At 41.6% G+C, this 21,107-nt stretch overlaps 1 protein-coding gene across 5 annotated transcripts in view; it reads right to left on the minus strand.

The window, feature by feature from the left end:
- The window catches only part of magi1b (membrane associated guanylate kinase, WW and PDZ domain containing 1b), a 148,142-nt gene that overhangs the window by 79,726 nt on the left and 47,309 nt on the right, over window positions 1-21,107 (minus strand). For all 5 annotated transcript variants that reach the window (XM_062444145.1, XM_062444135.1, XM_062444128.1 and 2 more), the window contains exon 2: window positions 4,026-4,142. In XM_062444145.1, the coding sequence (XP_062300129.1) occupies window positions 4,026-4,142 (117 nt within the window). The remainder of the gene's footprint in view (window positions 1-4,025; window positions 4,143-21,107) is intronic.

The following is a 21,107-nucleotide window of genomic DNA, read 5'->3' on the forward strand; positions in this document are numbered from 1 at the left end:
TCTCTGACAACTGCGATACAGAGGGAGAGAGAGAGAGAGCAGCAGTGGCAGCGAGAAAGGAACGAGAAGCAGCGGTGTCATGAGCTGGGGGGGGGGGGGGGGGGGGGGGGGGGTCAAGAATGAGAGCTGGATAGAGAAGGGGGGGGTGGAGGGTCGGCGCCGAGGATAATGGGAGAGTGGGAATGCTGAACGTGCGGATGGGGTGACCACAGGGGAAGCCGACGGACGCCTCGGCAGATGGGGGGAGGGTGAGAGTGGCTAGGGCTACACATTTTTTAAAAAGGGAACAACTGGGAGAGGAACTTTTTGGAGATGTGAGAGGGGAGGCTAGATCTAACTAGTTGTTAACAACTAACTTCATGAGTCCAACTTTAGAAGATCCACCTCTTCGTGAAGTTATCTGGTGGACTTCTACCCTATCCAAAAACAGCTGATAACAGCTTTCATTGCAAGTTATTATTCCTTCAACTGTTTTTTTGCAGTTGATGCAAGTTACCTTTTTTCTATACCATGTGTAAATATCTTACTACTTCTTATGCTACTCAAATTAGTGCCTATCCAATTTGTTGAACAGAATGAGAAGGGCCCCTTGAAATTGTTACATGAGATATAAAGACTAAAACTCACTATATATATATATATATATATATATATATATATATATATATATATATATATATATATATATATATATATATATATATCACTATAAATGGCAAATCCCAAATATATATTACTTTCAAAACAAGACAAAAGTAAACTATAAAGTGTGAATGTTACTTTAAAGTTATCTAGAGTAGTTTCAAGTTTAATGCTAATGACACCAGTTAGACAACACCTGGTCAAACTGTTCAAATGTGTCTCCCCTCTCTTCTCTAAATGAAAATCATCTCTCACTATTTTGCTTACTGACACTTTATAAACAGTCAAATGCATGCAGGAGTGGCACAGAACAACCAGTAGTAGTGAGTGTTCAGCCCCTGCTGTAGTGCTTCCTGCTTGGCACACATTTGGTAATGTGGGTGTGTGGGAAGCCAGTGAGGGAGCGTGACCTTCTCGCTTGCACTTGGGACTCCCATTGGTTGTTTAGGGCACCGCTATGGAGGAGGGTGGGGGGATATTAGTGAAGCTGCTTGCTGACAGATGGATGGACACCCAGGCCAGCACAGTGATCATCCCTTTCAGTAAAGCAGAAAAATTCCTTAGAAACTATATGAGTGTTTTCCATTACTCCATCGCACTACGGTTAAATTAATGGCATAATGATTAAAAAAAACTTTACAGACACCAGCTTTAAATTAAATGAGTTTTAACTGAGAATTTGAAATGTTGAAATGGTAGATTCCTACATCTGCTGCTCAAATATAACAGTAAAACCTACCTGTTTCTTTCAATTTGACACATAAAACACCATGAATACAAAACATCATTAATACAAACTCCTCAATTATATATGCTAATCCATACATAAGAAATACTGTGTTTATATACATAAGCACATATATATACTAAATATAATTATATATATACCAGTCCTAATGTTATCTTAATGTAATTTTGTTTCATTGACTCTTGAATCTTTGGTAATATTGTTGTGCCATTCATGCCAATAAAGCTCATTTGAATTTGAACTAAGGTTCAGCACTCTAACAAAGTGTAAATCAGAGAGTTAATGGTTTACTGACAATAATAGAGTAGTGAATATGAACTAGAAGAGTGCACGTGAACATGCACAATTGTTGTTATTATGTGGCCTGGTTGAGAGGCAGGAAAAGCCCCGACATCCACAGTGGCACGTCTCCATCTGTCTCTCCACCTGCTTCGCTGTGCATTAATCACACCTCCACCTACACATGCACGTACACACGGACAGGGCTTTGAGCAACCTTTGGACATACGTCAATGGGACACACGCTGACCTCTCACAACCACAGGCCAAAACAACCACGGCTGAGCCATTTCACTTATGCGTTGACACCACATGAATGGACAAATGCTTTTTTCTATATAATTACTGTGTTGGTCTTGTATTATTCTGCCAGTGTGAAGGGCATGAGGGAATATTTATTCATGGACTGTGCCCACTGTGACATGCGCTCTCCATAAAACAAAGAAAGAAATTAAGCTACGGTAAAGGATTTGTGAATTTTATACCCCGGCACTCCTCTAGAAGTGCATGACAACAAAACATTACAGTCCTATAAAACATATGGCCTGGGGAACACCTTCATGCTTTGTTTACTGCTAATAACACCAGGATTTTTACTGGTGTGCCATAGACCCGCTCAGTGATTAAAATGGCCATTATGGCCAGACCCCCACCGTCCAGCACTGTCTGGCTGACATATGGCGGTGGAGGTAATGCAGATAAAGTCCCTTAAACAAGCCTCCAGAATACATTTAGTAATTTGCGTGAGAGGGCCATGAATAAACGAATTGAAAATCCAGCAGATGAGAGTCATTAAAGGGGAAGGGATAGGTCTGGGGAAATGAGAGGTGCAAAAACAAACAAAAATCCAATATACTAAAGCTTTAGAGAATGTTTGCTGATTAAAATCTTGTTTTAAGTTGTGATCAAGTTTGCATATTGTGAATTGTATTCTTTTTAAAATACCGCCCCCCCCCCCCAAAAAAAAGGGAAAAAAAGGTGTTTATTGTAGAAACTGACATAAGTATGAAATGACGTTATGTGTCTCACACACACACATGGAATCTATAGATAGTAAATGATGTGAGCCTAATGCATCCCAGCTGCTAAATCTTCCATTAAAATATTAAAATCATGGAAAGTAGACAGGAGAGGAAAATCAAACACAGAGCTCGCAGTCATTTCTGCTGTTGCCTCTTTTCCCCTCTCTTGTCCCTCTGTCTCAATCGAGTGAGACATGCTGTGACCAAACCGATAGGAAACTCTAGCTCCAGAATCATGACAATGGTGCGCCTGGCTCTGATTGTGTCATGCAGTTTTTTTCAAATCGGGGGGGAAAAAACACACAAGACTGGCATCATGCAGCGTCAATCGAACCGTCTTCATAGGTGTTTTTTCTTTGTTCTCCTATGGACTGTTACTGCTTTTACCAGTCTACTCTTATGGTGTTATTCCAACAATGCTGCACTCATAACACCAACAGCATCTTTAAGAGTTCTTTTTCATAGCAGGGAAGAATAAAACACTTGAAATGTCTACTCCAGCTTTTATGCAGCAGCATCTACAAGAGAAGTATGCAGCTTCAAAAAAAACAAATGCGCCTTTGGATCTTAGCTATATCAACAGACACAGACACAAGGCTCTATTCCTGGATTACACAGCCGGCTCTGGCAGAGGAGATACTGGTTAGTGATAGAAGGTGAGGGACTTGGATGAAGCCGCAGCGCATATAATTACTGGCGCTATTGATCCCGTGGAGATGAGATACTACTAGCCTAGTCGCTGTGGAGTCACCAGACTTCCCTCTCACTGATCAAGACAATATTAGCAAAAGCAAACTCCATGCTGACTGACCGGCTGGAGGGAACAGTGCGCGTGGTGGTCCGACTTTGTATCGACTTGCTGTGTTTGTTATCTGCTTGGGGGTGGGGGGAGGCAGGCGGAAAAAAGTCCATTTTGGGATGAGAGGGGATGATGAGTGATGAAAACAGATCAACCCTCAACATGAGGCTGGTTCCAAGGAGGGTGTGAAGTAATCAGCCAGGCTAACAGCACGGCCAGTATTAGTCAAAAGGCAAGTGGAACCGTGCTCGGATTAGACTGAAATAATCAGGCTTAATTAGATAACAAAGTGTCTGTGTGAGGTGGCGACACCCAATCACTACATGGATCTAAAACTGCTCATGCCTGGAGCAAAAACATTGGGGTGTTTTTTTTTGTTTTATATCTGGTTGGTCACAAAATACAGTTAACTCGCATAATCAAAGTGTGTAAGAATGTGTGTAAAGCCAGCTGATCATTACAGCTTGTGTAAATGCCAGGACGTAGAGCGGAGGATGAAGAGGAAATGACCGAACAAGGTGTAAGATGGACTCACAAGGCACGGCGTGACGGTAGAGGTTATCTCGTATGGTCTGCTGCAGTTCGTGGTCAGGCGAGGACTTCTGGAAGCGCTGGCTCAGATAGTGCTTCAGGTCCTTGTTCAGCTTGCTTCCTGTCATGGTGGAAACAAACAGGAAAAAACATGTGGTAAATGCATCACAAACCAGGCTAGCAGACACAAGAACATCACAAGAGTGAAAACAGTGCTGTTATACTCTGCGGTAAAGTGTCAAACGGACACAGTTTGGCTCCTGCACACAAGTTTATCCTGCAGCCATGGCGATGCTTGATGCTGAGCGCGTAGCCGTGAATTGTACACATGCCATTGTCACTTGGAGGGGTAGCTGGCTGCAGGCTCTCCCTCTCTCAGGCAGCCGGTGCTAGCCAAAACCCAAGACTTGCTAGCGCCATGGCTAGCACCGTGAATCAGCCCTCCTACCGCTTGGCCATCTGGGCCTCAGACACACACATTAGGCAACTGAAGGGCAGCACTGCTGGAAAGTGTCCCTGTATGTGTGTGTGTGTGTGTGTGTGTGTGTGTTTGTTTTGTCTCTGAATGTGTCTGTGTGTGGCCATTTACAGCAAGTGTCCACATTACAGGCAGTGCTAAGCATGTGCAAAGACAACACAAACAGTATGAGAACATGAGTAATAGAGCGGAGAGGTAATACACACCCCGGCTGCTGACACAAAAAGGAAAAATGACATCATTTATCTAATGAATATTACAATGTATTGTACTAAATTCAATTCAGGGAACAACTAACATCTGATCATGTTGTATACTATGTAGTGTATGTCCTATTATTACATACATTTTTATATACATTACCCTATTACATACAAATGATTTATCTATCTTTATATATGGCTGCTGAGACCATTTTTGGTTGTCTTGGGCAAACAACCAGTCATAAAAGGCCCTGGATCCTGTTTCCATGGAAACTGTCTGTATGTGCATGTGTCTGTATGTGTGCATGTGTGCGTGTGTGTATGTGTGCATGCACGTGTGTGTGTGTGTTTAACATAATAACATGATTGAGATTGTTAGCATAGTACAGAAGAGCATTCGGCTCCGGTTGGAAGAATGATTGTGGGTTCGTACAATTGAAGCAGAACGTGCACATCCCTCAGGCATGATATGACTGCTTTTCATTCTACTGTGACCCCAGCTTTTGTCTGTCATTCATACCAACGGGCATCACAAGAGCGGAGATGCAACACGTTTTTAATTATGGTTACATTACTGCTTGATTGTCGAAGTCTGGTTTAGAAGCTGCCGGGCTCACGTTGCAATTAAAATGTCAATATACAGCATGGTCAAACCTTTAGAAAACATTACTTGAGAAAAACATTTAACTGCAATCTCTTAACAAACAGTATCATCTTAAAATGTTGTTTTTTTAAGAATATGATTTCAATTCTTAATACATTTTTACACAAATACATTTTTAGGCAGAGCTTTTTAAGATAATATATTTCCTTGTTAGATAGCCCTTTTTCAGTTGTCTTATGCTCATTTACATCACAGTTGCTACATTGGCATCATCTGGGATGTTTCTGTATTAGGGCTGCAACTTACTTTTCATTATGGATTTATCTGCCAATTACTTGATTTCTTGATTCATCGATTGGTCTATAAAATACTGATGTCTTCAAATGTTGAAGCAGACATCTTCAAATGTCTTGTTTTGTTTGACAAACAGTCCCCAACTTAAAGATATGAAGTTTACTGTTATGTATGACACAGAAAAGCATAACATTCTCACATTGAGAAGCTGGAAGCAGCAAATGTTTGCTTAAAAAAAGACTAAAACGAGTACTTGATTGCTAAAATAGTTGCAGTTGATCGACAAATCAATGAATCGGCTAATCGTTGCAGCTCCACATTGTATAAAAAAAGAAGGAAATGTTGGCTTTTTGATTGACTGTTGTCAGTCTTGTAGCTGATATGGTAAATAGTCTTGTAGGAAAGGTTGAGCCTCCACCCCACTGCCTAAGCTCTTCCTGGGAAGAAACTCTGCTCCTGGCCCTGTCCCATCTAGACATGTCGCCTTGTTGTAATCCTCACAACAGGTCACAAACCTACGCTCGGGCCAACAGAGAGCTTAATACACACCCTGACATGCTCTTGTACACACCAATTACTAGAGAGCAATGGGCATTCCTCATGAGAAGACCCCCATTGACTGTATGACCCTGTTTGAAATTTGGGTTGGGAAATCTGCCACAAGACAAAACTCTAAAGAGGTCTACCAAAGAGGAGAGTACAGCTAGGAAGGGTGAAGACAACGTTGCCCAAAGCTATGCAGGTCTGATGGAGTGCTACAATCTCTATACAACTCTATGTACCCATAACAACTCATATTTAGGTGGCACAAAGGAAATCAATACACAAAATTGGGCTTTATTTTATAAAACCACATTATTTTCCTGCAGACTTTTGATATAACAGCTTCTAATATCACCACAGTGTCTCTGACAGCAGGTTGCTCTCATGCTACTCATATTCTTCCTGGTAATGATAATGTCGATTGTTCTGTATTATTATTCATCTACCTTTGGCTTGCTACTTGGAAAGTAGAATTATAGCAAATGGTGCAGAGGCTTAAAATGGCTGTCTGACCCATGAATCAATCATAAGCTGGTGAAATGTTTGAATGTAAGATGCAAAGTTAACTAATAAATTCAATCATGACAGAAATGATCTACATAGGCGAGGACAGGTTCCATTCAGTTCAGTTCCATTCAATGTCCAGTACTGACCTGGATCTGGCTGACACCAGTGCCTGACATTAACTGGATGGTAGACTGAGAAATAATAGAAAGAAGTTTGATATATTGTTTCTTCATGCCTACACGCTCTGATATTTATTTCAGTATCTGTTATCTATTTGTTCGCATTTAAAACAAATAAGCATTCATGTTAAAAAGAATGCACACAATCTTAAAAAACAGTGACCTCAATGCCCCGGACCACTGGCTTTTGATTGGCCCAGACTTGGTAGCAAGGACCAAAATATGCACGAGGTCCCCGGAGTTAACTCAAACTCATTTTGCAGTGACCTAAGTTAATATGTTGTTTCTGGTCTGAGGTCAAATACCATTCCACCACATTTCTTTTCTCATTTCCCTTTTTCTTGTCCACTACATAAAACAATAGTGGACTAGTATAAAACCGCTCTCCTTAAAGGCAGCCACAATGTGTGGATTTCAGTCTTTTGCTTGGCTCCATTTTGGGTAGAGAGTGCTCCATCTGTAATACAAGTAGTCAACTTTTATCTTAGTGATTGATACTCTGAATGTTCTACCAGCAATGTGTCACGCACCTCATGTGCAAGGACGTCAACACGACTGGGTCAAACACTGGAGAGTCTCTCACGGATACCATTCTCAACATATTGTTGTTTATTGTGTTTTTATATCTGATTTTCTGTTAACTTTACTTTTGCTTAAACAGTGTATCTTGTATTATGTGAAGCACCTTGTAACTCCAGTGCGGAAAGGTGCTATAGAAATAAAGTTTATTATTATTATAACTATAATTATAACACATGGAACTGACAGGAAGTTACACTGACGACGCTGGCGCACGGATCCTCTCTTCTCACGTAAATACACACCACGCCTCCTTCGGTAAGACTTCGGTCAGCCAATGGTGTAACTTCATCACTCGGTCAGTGAGTGAGCGAGTAAGTGATTCAGTGATGGACAGACGCATGGTGTGTAGGGTTGGCCCGCTGTTGTGCTCCAGCCAAAAAGATCACGACTCACCTCCACTTAAGCCTATTAAGGCAGCTCGTCAGCCCCTTCAAACCACTGCCAAGTCGTTAACACCATAAGCCCATTAACTGCTACTACGAGTCTGTTCTGGTACTGTGTGTGTTATAATGACACACAAAAAAACAAAAGCACACTGTACTGTTCCTGAAGATTTGGATGTTGGCTGACTTTATTAGAATAAAATAGACTATAAACATGAGCTGTTGATGGATTTTCCTTTTCTAGCTCAGAAATTGATTACTTTCTATGTTTAAAATCGTTAAGCCCCCATAACTATAAACCCCTGATTGGTTTGTTTGATTTGTGATGGTCTCATTTACCCCTTTATTTGTTATTAACACGATTGAAATGTGGAATAGTACATTTTTAACTGAACCTCCAGGTGCCTCCCAGTTTCTGTAGTATTTTTTTTTAATGATCGATAAGATTGATGATGATTTCCATTCGGCTCACATGGAAGATGTAGCAGGCAACAAGACTGGGTTGGGGGAACATTTGGCCCTGCGGCCACCCACCCAAATCCCTCTGCAAACAGATAATAAGAAATGACATGTATAACACCTGTTATAGATTTTCCATAAGCCCCTTAAAATAAGCAAGATATTGCGCGGGAGACACGCAATCCATGACAGAACTCAAGTGGGGGAGAAGGGGTTTACACAAAAGGAGGGAGGGAGAGAGGGAGGGGAGCGAGCCAGACAAAACATCAAGAGTTTTTACACACAGCTGAAAATGTGAAAAGCTCCAGTACTTTCGAAGCATCTCCCTTTGAGCCCACCCCTGCACCCCCGGCTCTGATCAGCCAGCCAAGGCCCTGCTCAGACATGCAGAGCCAGACATGGCACCAGCCAGACTCTCCGCTGGCAGTTGACATCTGTATTCACAGCATGGGAAAAAAAACAGAAAAAAAAAACAATAAACTTTGCTGAAACTCAATCCTCCTGCCGCAGTGAGAAAGGAAGGGTTTCTGCTGATTTAGAAATGGCAAGAGTCACGAACTTGTTCGCTACAGACAAGCAATGTCATTACATAGCAGAGAGCCCGGTAACATGCTTGATATCGAAGACCTACACGTACAGTAGATTTCTTTGTATGATCTGACTGCTGTTCTTGAAATCAATCTTACTTGTGTGTATTGTTGAAAAGTAGCTTGAGGCTGTCGATTGAAGAACTGGGCCAAGGCCAAAATATGAATTTACTTCCAGTTTTTACTGGAAGAACTGCTGTTATGTATAATATCAGAGGAATATTCACACAGGATGAAGGATCTTAGATTTCCCTCAAAAAATGTGTCATTCACAATTTTTGTTTTTCTTGCACAAAGTGCTGACGTGTTAATTCACACTAGTTTGCGATTCCTTTCCCACTACGAGCAGGACGATTATGTTTCAGTGAAGTTTGTTTTTTTTGGCTACAAAAAGCTACATGCAAAAAAAAACCTTACGGTTATATTGCAGCTATTAGAATATAATTTCAGGTACAATAGCTAGTAATTATAACTGCATGGCCTTAATAGAAACAACTAAACCCATTTAAAAGGGGTTTCAGGCAGGTGAATCTGAGAAAGGTTCTTACTTCAAACAACACAGTGGGCAACAGCAGACACAGACGCCCTCGTAACACAAAGCACCAGTATATGTGACAAAGCACTAAACGCAGTCATATGCCAGGGTGCCAGCCTGTTTTACACGTATCCAAGTCAGATTTGGCAGCGCCAACATGTTTGGCTGGGCACTGAGTGTTGTATCGATGTAGAATACACAAACAGTCTGGCGTACAAGGTAACAAACAACTTCTTTTTTTTCCCTCTCCTCAATTGTCTTTTTTAACATCAAGGGATGCGTTGCCATGCAGAAGCTATGATTAGAACTAAAGACTTCTTTCAGTGGGCTGTTTATTGTTAAATTTAGTTTCTCTCCAAAGTGGGACATAGTAAGGAAATGGACTTTAAAGTCAGATGGATCCATGCCTTTCAAACCTGACCTACTACTAGTTAAATTTAGCTATGAGATGCTAAATAAAGTCTTGAGTAATCAACCCTTTAAGTGAGCACTCCATCCGTGACTCTAGTTAATCAGATAATCAGGGCTAATCTCCATTTAATTGATTCAACCAGCAGCAGCTATATACAGTTAACATTTCTCATCACTCAGATCTGATCAGAGCTTAACCATATGTCCTAATTATTAGAGACTGGGCAGAAAGACAGAGAGAGCTCAATCTGACTCTTGACCAGTGACTAGATGACTTATTGTGTATCACAGCTAACTAAACCCCAGGTTGTGGATTTATGGACACCAGCAGAGATGATGTATGATGACACTGCAGCTCAATACCAGTGATTCTAGAGAAAACAGATGGCTAGTATGCTTTTACTTTAAAGCTCTTAAGTAAGACAGGTGTCAACCTGACACTGTAATGAGTGGAGAAGACCAGTCTTTCATATTTATAGAGCAGACGTGTGTGTGTGTGTGTGTGTGTGTGTGTGTGTGTGTGTGTGTGTGTGTGTGTGTGTGTGTGTGTGTGTGTGTGTGTGTGTGTGTGTGTGTGTGTGTGTGTGTGTGTGTGTGTGTGTGTGTGTGTGAACATCCATGTCTCTGAGCTCAACACCACCCCCTATGTTCCTCTACTAGATGTGGCTTGGTTCACGGCAATGGCCAGGCTCTGTATCCATAGCAACAGCTGCCAGATGAGTAAAGAGACTGTGGTTAAGGCAATGATGTTAACAGCCAGGCATAGTCTGCTGCCCCCCTCTGGACTCACAGGGCATTACAAAAACATAGGGGAGATTTTACACAATATACATAGGGAAGAATTGCTAATAGTATTCTATACAAAAGCCATCCTCAATGCAATGTGAGACTATAAATGTATGATTGTATCAAAATGATTGTATTGTGCTGAACAGATACAAAGATGGACACAATAACAGAGCCACCGCATACACAAAGACTTCAGGAAAAAAAACACCAAAATGTGACTATACTGTTAAAAGGCTTTAAATAGAGCTGGGATCACCCTTTTATAGTATTCAAAGCAACATGAAGCCTCTAACATATAACAAATACAACAATTAATGCCTCAATTTTAAGATTGATGACTTATACCAACAGTACAGTTTTAGGGGCAAGATCTTGGCATCATTGGTAAGTCAAACAGAAGTTACCCCAAAACGGAGTTAATTGAAACAATAACTGAATGTTTTAAGCCTCACATTATCCAATCTTGACAATAATGCAGTTTACGTAAGGGGTTGTATTATTTCATTGGTTCTGTAAGTTATGGCTATGTGGAGTGAAAGGTTCAGACACTGTCTTGTCTTTGAGTCTACAGCAGCCTGGTTTATGTGATGATTTCTTTATACTGGTGCATGTGTAGGGAGGATTGCTAGTGATCTCCCATACCAATATAAACCATGCAGTAACAGACATTTCTTAGCAACTACAATGTAAATACAGTACTTATGTACACACACACGTTATTGTGGACTCATGTGAGTGGAAGTGGTTTACTCAAGCCCCTTGTGGCAGGGACTTTGCAATCAATGCTGGTATGAGGTGGTGAAGTTCTCGGATTCAATAGGAAATGTGCAGACGCTCAAATAATATATCTGGATATGGCTTTCATGGCATGTGCAAATATGGTCTATTTTCTCAGAGGAAAATCTATTGTAACCAGTCATGTTTTTTACTCAGTACAGCAGCTTCAGAAATAATCAGCTGCCCAAAGGGAGGGAAAAAAAATACAGGATCTATGTCTTAGCTGTTCGATAATGTGTTTCTTTATATTCCCCGAGCTGCTCGTAAGTGTGAGTCTTAAATTAGACCCATGAGTATGAATATGGCTAGCTGTAGAGTCAAGGCTAGTGAGACTCACAGGGCATTAAAAGAAAAGGAAAAACAGCAGGTACAGTCTTCTCAGTGCTGCTGCTGTGGACCAACAGAAAAATAGTTCTTATCCTTTGACATCTGCACCTTGTTGACTCAAGAGAGAAAAAAAGCACCAGATCCAAGGCGGTCAGGGTTAAATCTTTGACGTGTTTTAAATCCTGTCTATACGGTTGTGTGTCTTGCAGCCGCTCGCCTGTTTACTATTTTCCAGATTGCTTTCATTGATCGTAGTCATCCACGCGGAAGGGGGGGGGGGGGGGGGGGGGGGGGGGGGGGGGGGGGGGGGGGGAGATCCTCAGAGGATTCATTTCAGCACATAGAGTGCAAAAAGGGGCTGCGGGAATGGCGCCAATTTTCCCTCAGCTGCAATCTGACAGTGGATTGAGAAAACACATATATTGGTGACCATATAGAGATCATTTCTCACATGTATTTCTTGTTTGTAGAGGCCGTTATTTGCACAACAAGAGCACCTGTCTAATTTGACTGCTCGCCAAGGACACTATAAACAATCATACAGCATCTGCATTACAATCTATATGGATGTCTAACACATTACTAGACGTTCTAAGCTCTTAGTATTCTTGTGATGATTCCTACATTCATTCTGAGCCTCTGAGCTTCCTCCAGAGAGACTTCTATAAGAGAGGATCCATCATCCTCTGCTTCACATTTACTGTCAACAAGTACTGCAGTAGACACTAATATTTAAAGTCCAAGAAAGTTAAAGATAAAAGGTACGAACCAATCACCATGCAGTCCCTTTACAATCAGCCGCAAGATCTCCACAGGACACGAAAAAAGGCAGAGTGATCCACGATCAGCACGAGAAGATCAATTAGAGGTTTTCCTCGATGCAAACTTTCTCTCAGAGCCGGATTTGCGCAGCTAATGATGTGATTATTGACTGACAGATGCATGAGCCAGTGGGACGAGAGTATTTTGGTGGTAATTACCTCTCCATCACGGCCTCTCCTCATTGACAGGCAGTATTTCAAGACCAATGGGAGTATTAGTCTCCTGTGACAGGCCAGCTGATTGGCTTGCAGATTTAAAACAGGTCCCCCACCCCACCACCACCCCTCTGGCTGAAGAGAGCAGATCAGCACTTCTACACAGAGAAAGTGGACAAACGGAGTAATGAGAGATCGTAAGAAAGATATGAGGAGAGAAGGAAGGATTGATGGAAAAAGTGGAGGATGACAAGACGGAGGGAGGTGAAACGGAAGAACTGAGAAGAACTTGGACTATTTTAAAGGTCGACTGCTAAATTATTTGTTTGTAGTCTGGGGAAACTGCACAGGAAATATATCTAGACACTGATAAGGTGATACTGGGATACTGCGGGCTTAAGCCTTCACACACTTCAACTGTCATTTAGCAAAGTGCTCTTCATGCTCAAACACAAGCAAAAGAGACACATGTCAGCAAAAAACAGTCTTTCAAACAAAGTCTACCATAAATAAAAGGAACAGGGTCGTGTTCCTTTATAAATCTGATTAAAACATCAGATGCATTTAGAAAAAAAAAGGAATTATTGAACTCGTTTAATGATTTATGGTAAAATACTGAATATTTTAAATAATAAGAACGAGTTAAGACAGGAAGAAAAGAGCACACGAAAAGACACACGAGAGCCAGAGATAAAAACTACTTGGGGAAAAAAAGATCAAACTAATCCAAAGTAAAATAGTAAAGTCAATCAAATGAGATGTATTACCATAATATCTTCTGGCCTCTCTCCACCTCTGTTCCGTTTCACGGCAAGATTAATGGGGCGACCGCTGGGGTGTAATCAGAGGCAATGTGCCAAGTCACCCCAGGCCCACAGTGGGCGAAAGGTGCTGACAGACAGACCACTGGTCGCAGCCGGGGGGAGAGCGGGAAGAGAGTGATGGAGGGGAAAGAGGGAGAGACGTAAACAACAGGAGGAATAATGGAGATATTAAAGCAAGGTGGCAGGGGTGTGGTGGTATAGGGTGAGGTGGGGAGCTACAACAGTGAATGAAAGAGTAAAGAGTGAAGGTGAGATTGTAAATTAAAAGACAGGGATAATCAAAGAGTGATTTGCATCCTCCTCCTCCTGCCTGCCTCCTGCCTGTGTGTGCATGTGCTGCTGCTGGGGGCTCCGTGTCTTCATCACACATTTCCTGACTTCTAATTGGCCACAGGGGTGAAGAGTCGGTTGTTCTCTATGATTAACCGGGGGGGGTCTGCCACAGTCAGCCTCACCTCAGGGCCTAGGGCAAGCTCATTAACTCTACCACCAGGGGGCATATGTCAGTCAGGATCATTAAGAGTGAGGGACAGGCTGTAATGTGTGTGTGTGTGTGTGTGTGTGTGTGTGTGTGTGTGTGTGTGTGTGTGTGTGTGTGTGTGTGTGTGTGTGTGTGTGTGTGTGTGTGTGTGTGTGTGTGTGTGTGTGTGTGTGTGTGTGATAATGCTGATAACTGGATGAATTTGCAGATGCTGGGAAGTGTGTGTTTTTGTGTGTGACTGTATAACAGCAAAGAGTATGACAGCTGCCTTCACACATACATCAATTTTTTCTCTTCGACTTTCGACTTTCTTGAAACGTTTCTTAAGCCTCACATATTGTTCATATTCTGACTCATAATTAGTCACATTCATAAATTCCCCATCAGTCATTAATTAATGTTTGATTGATCCTTCTGTGTGATTAAAAGACATTCACAATCACAAATTTTTTTTTGGTCCAGGAGAACATTTTATAGAAATGCAACATGTTTTGTACATGTGTTCAAACTCTTATATTTGTATATATAAAAATGTGTATCAGGCTATCAGCTGCACAAAAATTAAAAAATGTTTCAATTTTTGTGTACACATTAAGTCCAGCTCAAAGAAATGTGTATAAATGTTAGATAATGAGTCAAATTTGACCCTGAACTGTATGTAAGGGTTAAAAAAGAAATAATAATCCTGCGCATGATCATTTCAACTTTCCAGTGTTGCGCTTGCTCAGCACATCTGTTCCAATTAATCAATTTATTGTTAAGTCAATGAAATGTCAGAAAAGAGTAATAAAGCCACGTCACATTTTCCAAGAGTCCTGAAGCTGCTTGTTTTGTCTGACCAACAGTCAAGAAGCAGCAAAATATTTCACTTTAAATGACATAAAACTGAAAAAAGCTGGTAATGTTCATATTTAAGAGGCTAAACTAGTGATTATATGGCATTTTGTTTGATCAATGACTTAGAAAACTTTAGATTACCAATGTTTTGTAGACTCTGTTGATTAAAAGAGACTTAATCAGATTTAATCAAAAAGACTAATCCACTAATCTCCCCAGATTTAGAACAATCACTGAAATATCATCAATAAATCAGTTATTATGGTTTTGAATCTGCTGAAAAAGGCATATTTCACACACTACTTTCAAACAAGATAGCTTGATATGCCACAAAACATGTCTCTGAAATGATGTATAAAATCTATTATGAGTTTATATTATGAAAATTAATAAATAAATCAAATTAAGCTAATGTCACTTTTTCTGCATTTCTGATCTCGGCCTTGAGTTTTGTGCAGTTGAGTACTTTATATTCCGGCTTTTTCCACTTTTTTTTTCTTTCCTCTTTTTTTATTCCAAGGTCTGCAGTCTGAGCCTCTCTCCTCCTCTCTCTCAGCCTTTTCTTTTTTCCCCCTCTTCTCCTCTCCTCTTATGTAATTCCTTCCTTATCCCCGTCCATCCTCCGATCCCTCATTTTATTTTCCTCAGCCGCACCCTTTGAGCCGCAAACGCCCACCTCTAGTCATCTTCCTCCATCCACCCACCCATCCATCCATCCATCAGTCCGTCGCCCTCATGCCAAGAAAAGGGCATGACTGACCCACTTTCCTGCCCCCCGTCACCCTGTCACACTGCTGACTCAAGACACGCTCAAGATGTTGTGTGAACACACGAATACAGATGCACAGGCCTTTGCTCATGCAGATGAATACATTTGGCAACACATGCATACAAAAGGGGGACACTCAAACATACCACATCTGCTCACCAGGCTAAATTTAGAAACAGGATAGCAACACGCACACACATGAGCAAGCATAAACATAAAGGGATAAAGAGAAGAAAACACTTTAAAAGGTGCATCTTTTTTGCCTCTCATTTAAAAGTATGAAATGATTTTTTTTAAAGCACAGTAACAGTTACCACGTTGCCTCATCATCATCACCAGCCATGTGTCAGTGAGGGGAGAGTGTCACATGACTAACACTTTCCATGCACGATCACAAATCAGCATCAGCTACACATGTTGTACTCTTGAAGCAGTGACAAAGAAAACTACAAAAATAAAAATAAAAATAAAACATCCATTTCCAAATACAAACACACACACTTTTACACATAGAGCTGTGTGTGTGTGTGTGTGTGTGTCACAGTTGTGGGCTAATAGGGCAGCAGTCACTGCTGGTTACGTCTACAGTCGTTTCTGGGTCAGCATCAGGCAACGCTCATCCGGTGCTGCATCCCTTAACAGCTGACTCCAGGCCAGACATGGAGGCACGCACACACACACAGACACACATCTACGAACACACACATAGGGTACGACAGTTGTAATGCTAACCCAGAACCAGCAGGGGCAGACTGGTATGAGGATGCACTTCATGTAAATAAGACATTTACTGACAACACTCAAACTAACACTTCTTAATAACACACAATGAATACATTCAAATATGAGGAGCTAGAGCTACTCTGTTTCATCCAAGATAAAACTCCCCCGCCACACCTTTACACAATGTGATGCGTTTGACCTATGAGGTGGCATGCACCCAGTCACCCACAAGTAAGACTGCAAGCAGACCTCATGACACACACACACACGATAGGAGTGTCAACATGGACTTCTGTGGATCCCATGCATCAATTGCTCCTCATTGTACTACCGTCTTTGCATCCATGCCTTACAAGTGCGTATGTGTGAAGATGTGTGCGTGCATCTTGCCATATTGTGAGTGTCTTAGCTGCCAGCACACATTTAAATATGAGCTAAAGTTATCTACAGTGTCCCAGCACCATAGCATGATGAGTAACATGAAGCTCAGTGAACCGCAGGAAGAGCTTTTTGTGCCTTAGAGAGAGACAGAGAGAGAGAAAGAGAGAGAGTGACTTGTGGTACTGAGCCGTTCAGCTTGCTGTGATTGACAAACAAACACACCTATACACACACACACACACACACACACACACACACACACACACACACACACACACACACACACACACACACACACACACACACAAACGAGAGAGTGTGCACAATCTGCTCATGCTCAAATATGTCTTGCATGTCTTGTGAACAGACGCACACAGAGACACATAAGCTCGGCTCTTTCTCAAACGCTCGTATGACGACACGCGTTACGACAGAAGATCAAGGCTGGAGCGGGACCAGGTCCGAGGACTAGAGGCTTAATACAGAGCAGAGGTCTACTTCCAAACCGTGGTGACGACACGCTGACGGGACAGACACACCTCCCTCTCTGCTTTCATACTGTACGGCCTCCGCTCTCACAGCGTCACAGCGTGTGAAGCAGCATCTTTGGGAGAGACGGACAGCACTCTCTCTGCAGCCTCTCTTTGATCAATACTGGGCTGATTTAAAATGATGACATGCAGTAATTCAAACGCTAATCTGCCAAATTGAAAATGAAAGTGTAAATACCTCCTCGCATTGAATTTCAATATAATTATGGCAGCATTCGTTACACAGTGAGCCAATGAAAACTATGTTTCCATTGACTCATTTCTTTTCCGTTCTTTCAAACTTTTGACAGTAATAATGACACATTTTCTAACATGAAAATGAAGGACGGGTGTCATTATTTTAAATCTGTGTACATCATATGAATACGTTGGTAAATGGTTGGGTTAGGTTGGTAAACAAACTTAATGTTTTTTTTGTTTCCTAATAAACTTTTAATGTCCTCTATCTGTTCTAATATGGAGGGCTTAAAATGCCTAAAAAAGAACAAAATCAAACAAAGAAATACAAAGAAATACAATAAACATAATTCTATTTTATTTTTTATTTTTTGACTTCCAAAAAAAGACCTCCATGCCCTTCTCCAAAGCAAACTACACTCCTTTTATAAGTACTACAAAATCAGAATAAATCACTAGCACATAATCTGAAGGGGACACATGGATGATGGATGATGCTTTTGTTCTCATTAACCTTTTATTACTTTGTTATGTAGCTACCTAGACTAAAGGAAATAAGGAAAATATTTTTATGACCAAAACAACTGATTTAATGTAGTTTTTGGGGGTGAATGATACATATGCTTCACTGAGCCTGGTAAGGGCAGAGCACAGAGCTGCTGAGCCATGGGAGAATTTCAGGCCAAGGTTGAGGATGAGGATGAGGCAGAGCAGAGCGGGGGGCCTTCGCTCCAGACAAACGGGATCGGCTGGTTGGGAACCTTCAGCCAGTAATCACTGTCAGCAGCCGACACTGTACACAATCATGTGCTTGAATGTAGACATGCAAATGTATCCAAACATGACACACTGGGGCTTGTACACACACACACACACACACACACACACACACACACACACACACACACACACACACACACACACACACACACACACACACACACACACACACACACACACACACACACACACACACACACACACACACACACACACACACACACACACACACACACACACACACACACACGACAAATAGAGTTCCTTCTTTCACTGTGACAACTTATACTCGACAGAACAGAGAGATAAACGCACACACTGAATAAATGTTACCCACAACACCACGACAGAAGCGCTCCTCCCTGTAGACAGACTATTGAACCACTTCTCCGTGCAGACAGTGTATTACTTGTTTTCTTCTTGAGATAGTGTGTGTGTGTGTGTGTGTGCGTGCGTGTCTGTGCTTGCGCGTGGCAGTCGCAAAGTGATAATGGAGGTCAAGTCTGAAGTCTGTCTCCATTTCTCTCTCCCTCCACCAACCTTTCATTTTCTCGAATCACGACGAGGCACAGAGCGACTTTTTTAAACCTGTGGGAGATCCGTCGACAACCTCTGTGTTTGGCATCCTGATTAAACGCTAACATCCTAACTTAGGGGTGCGTCTGTGTGCCATTTAAATATAAAGGGAAATGAATGTGTGCCGAGGATATTAGAAGTGTTTACAATCCTCGTGAGCCGACCGGTCTCCGTTCTCTGATGTATCGTGAGCAGATGTGAGAAAACTGATGATGCTGAACCATATGGCAGCTAGTTTTTTTTGGGGGGGGGGTTTGTCAGATGTTCATCTATATTCTTAGAGTAATTCTGGATGGAGTCTTAATTTCTTCTTAAACTTCTCAGTTTATGTGCCACTTAGCCTGTGGGACAGTGGGTGAGGCCAGAGGTGGATGGAGGCAGGTGGGGATGACACTGTTTTTCTATTATAGGAGTAGAGAAAAGAGGGGAGAAGCCACATTTAGGACTAATTAGCTTTGATTTCTACCTTGAACTATATTTACTCCAAATTTAAAAAAGAAACAGTGAATTTCCAACTCGGTGCAACTCAAAAAAAAGTTCTCTCTATCTATAAATGGACTGTACACTGTTCTAAACTGTTCTAATTGGGAAATCCACCTATTATACAAATGAAGATCTGTTAGTTCATCGTAGGGAGTCTCGTCTGAAGTCTGAGGAGATGTTATATTTCTGTTTGTGTTCGGAGACCGCAAAATTTATAGCAAAAGCCTGCGGAACAGACTGGTGGATAGAGCGAGATAGAGATCTGGAGGGAGGAACGCTGAGAGCTGCTCGAGCGGATGACGGCATCAAGAGCTGGAAGAGAATATAGACGGAGAGAGGGGGACGCAGAGGAGAAAAGTAGAGACAGGTGGGACAGGACATGAACAGCCTCGAACAAAGGGAGGGATGAGCAGAAGCAGGGAGTGGAAGGGGAGGAAGGGGAAAGGAGGAGGGGTGGAGGAAAGGCAACGAGGCCTGGCCGGGCGCCAGGGCAGGGAGTGTGCCACAGATGTGCCCCCCCACCACCACCACCACCGTGGGGGAGAATGTGCTGACTGGACAGGAACGCCCTCCACACACACACACACATACACTCCACTTACACACAGCTCATATTTAGCCACCACATAGGCAGGACCACCCAAGCAACTACACTGCTTCTTGAGACCCTAAATGTCGATCATAGCGTCAGGTGTTTCAGGCTTTAATTGGCAAATAGTCACGAGTTACTGCATTTTAACCTATCACTATGACTAAAATCTCACTTTTACAACTTAAAGCAAAAAGGACAATATCTTAACCGAAATCATAATCATAATGGCAGATGTGCCAACGCTTCATCACATAAATACGCTGCTGACTGTGTGACCAGTGATCAATGCTGTGAAAGAGCATCACGGGATGGATTTTTCCCCTTTTACTCAGTTACATAGGAACTGACCCACAATGCCTCTGCTGTCACCTGTTGGTCCTGTGTAGCAACGTAAAACCAGTGCTAGAGCCACCAAAATACATCATTTCATACATCAAGCGTGTAACTGCATATGGTTCAGTGACACATAAGGGTTAGCTAGATGAGCAATTCAAAAATATCTTAATAAATTATCAGGTTTGTTCAAATGTACTTGTTGTATTTTTGTTGGCTTTATGTCATTTGAAATGACATTTGCACCATTTTTTTTTACCAAAAGTAAGACTGAGTGCTACTGAAAATGTCAAATGGTGTAACCACAAAAGAATGATACACCTACAGTGTATTTAAGTGGACTTATACAAATAAATACTTTTACAAACAATTATAATTACTATACAAACAATTGTATTCCATTACCTTTATTTCATATAAACGAGTTATAATGTAAGATCATGCCAAACTAGTTGATATGGTGTTTTATTGAGAATTTAGTTTTTTTTAAGCAACTTTAATTATTAGGTTAAAAAGTTTTATGGTTACACCACTGGGACATTTTTGCCATAATCCTCTAATATATTCTCTCAAAATGGATTAAAAGCAGAAATTTGATGCTGGGTCCACAAAAAAAGAACGTGTGCAAGTTATTCATTCGTCTATTTTCACATTTTAACCCCTTTAAATTTGACTAAACCACATGGACACAAAAAAACCATCACTGACCCATATGTCAGTAGGAGCAGCTGTAGATAGAGATGACAGGTGGCTCACTGCTGGAACATCACCTATTCTTTGTGCTATAAAAGTGTCCACAAGTGGCATATCCAAGAGTAAAATAGATGCAAAACTGTGTTTTCCTTCAGAAGGCCTCCCTCTGTGAGCTTTATCATGCTGCCGTTTCGCGTTAGCTTTATCTGTGGCCTTTTGGTGAGCTGTGAAGGCTGGATCCTCACCATGGC

The sequence above is a fragment of the Scomber scombrus genome, chromosome 3, assembly GCF_963691925.1.
Source record: "Scomber scombrus chromosome 3, fScoSco1.1, whole genome shotgun sequence".
Lineage (NCBI taxonomy): Eukaryota > Metazoa > Chordata > Actinopteri > Scombriformes > Scombridae > Scomber > Scomber scombrus.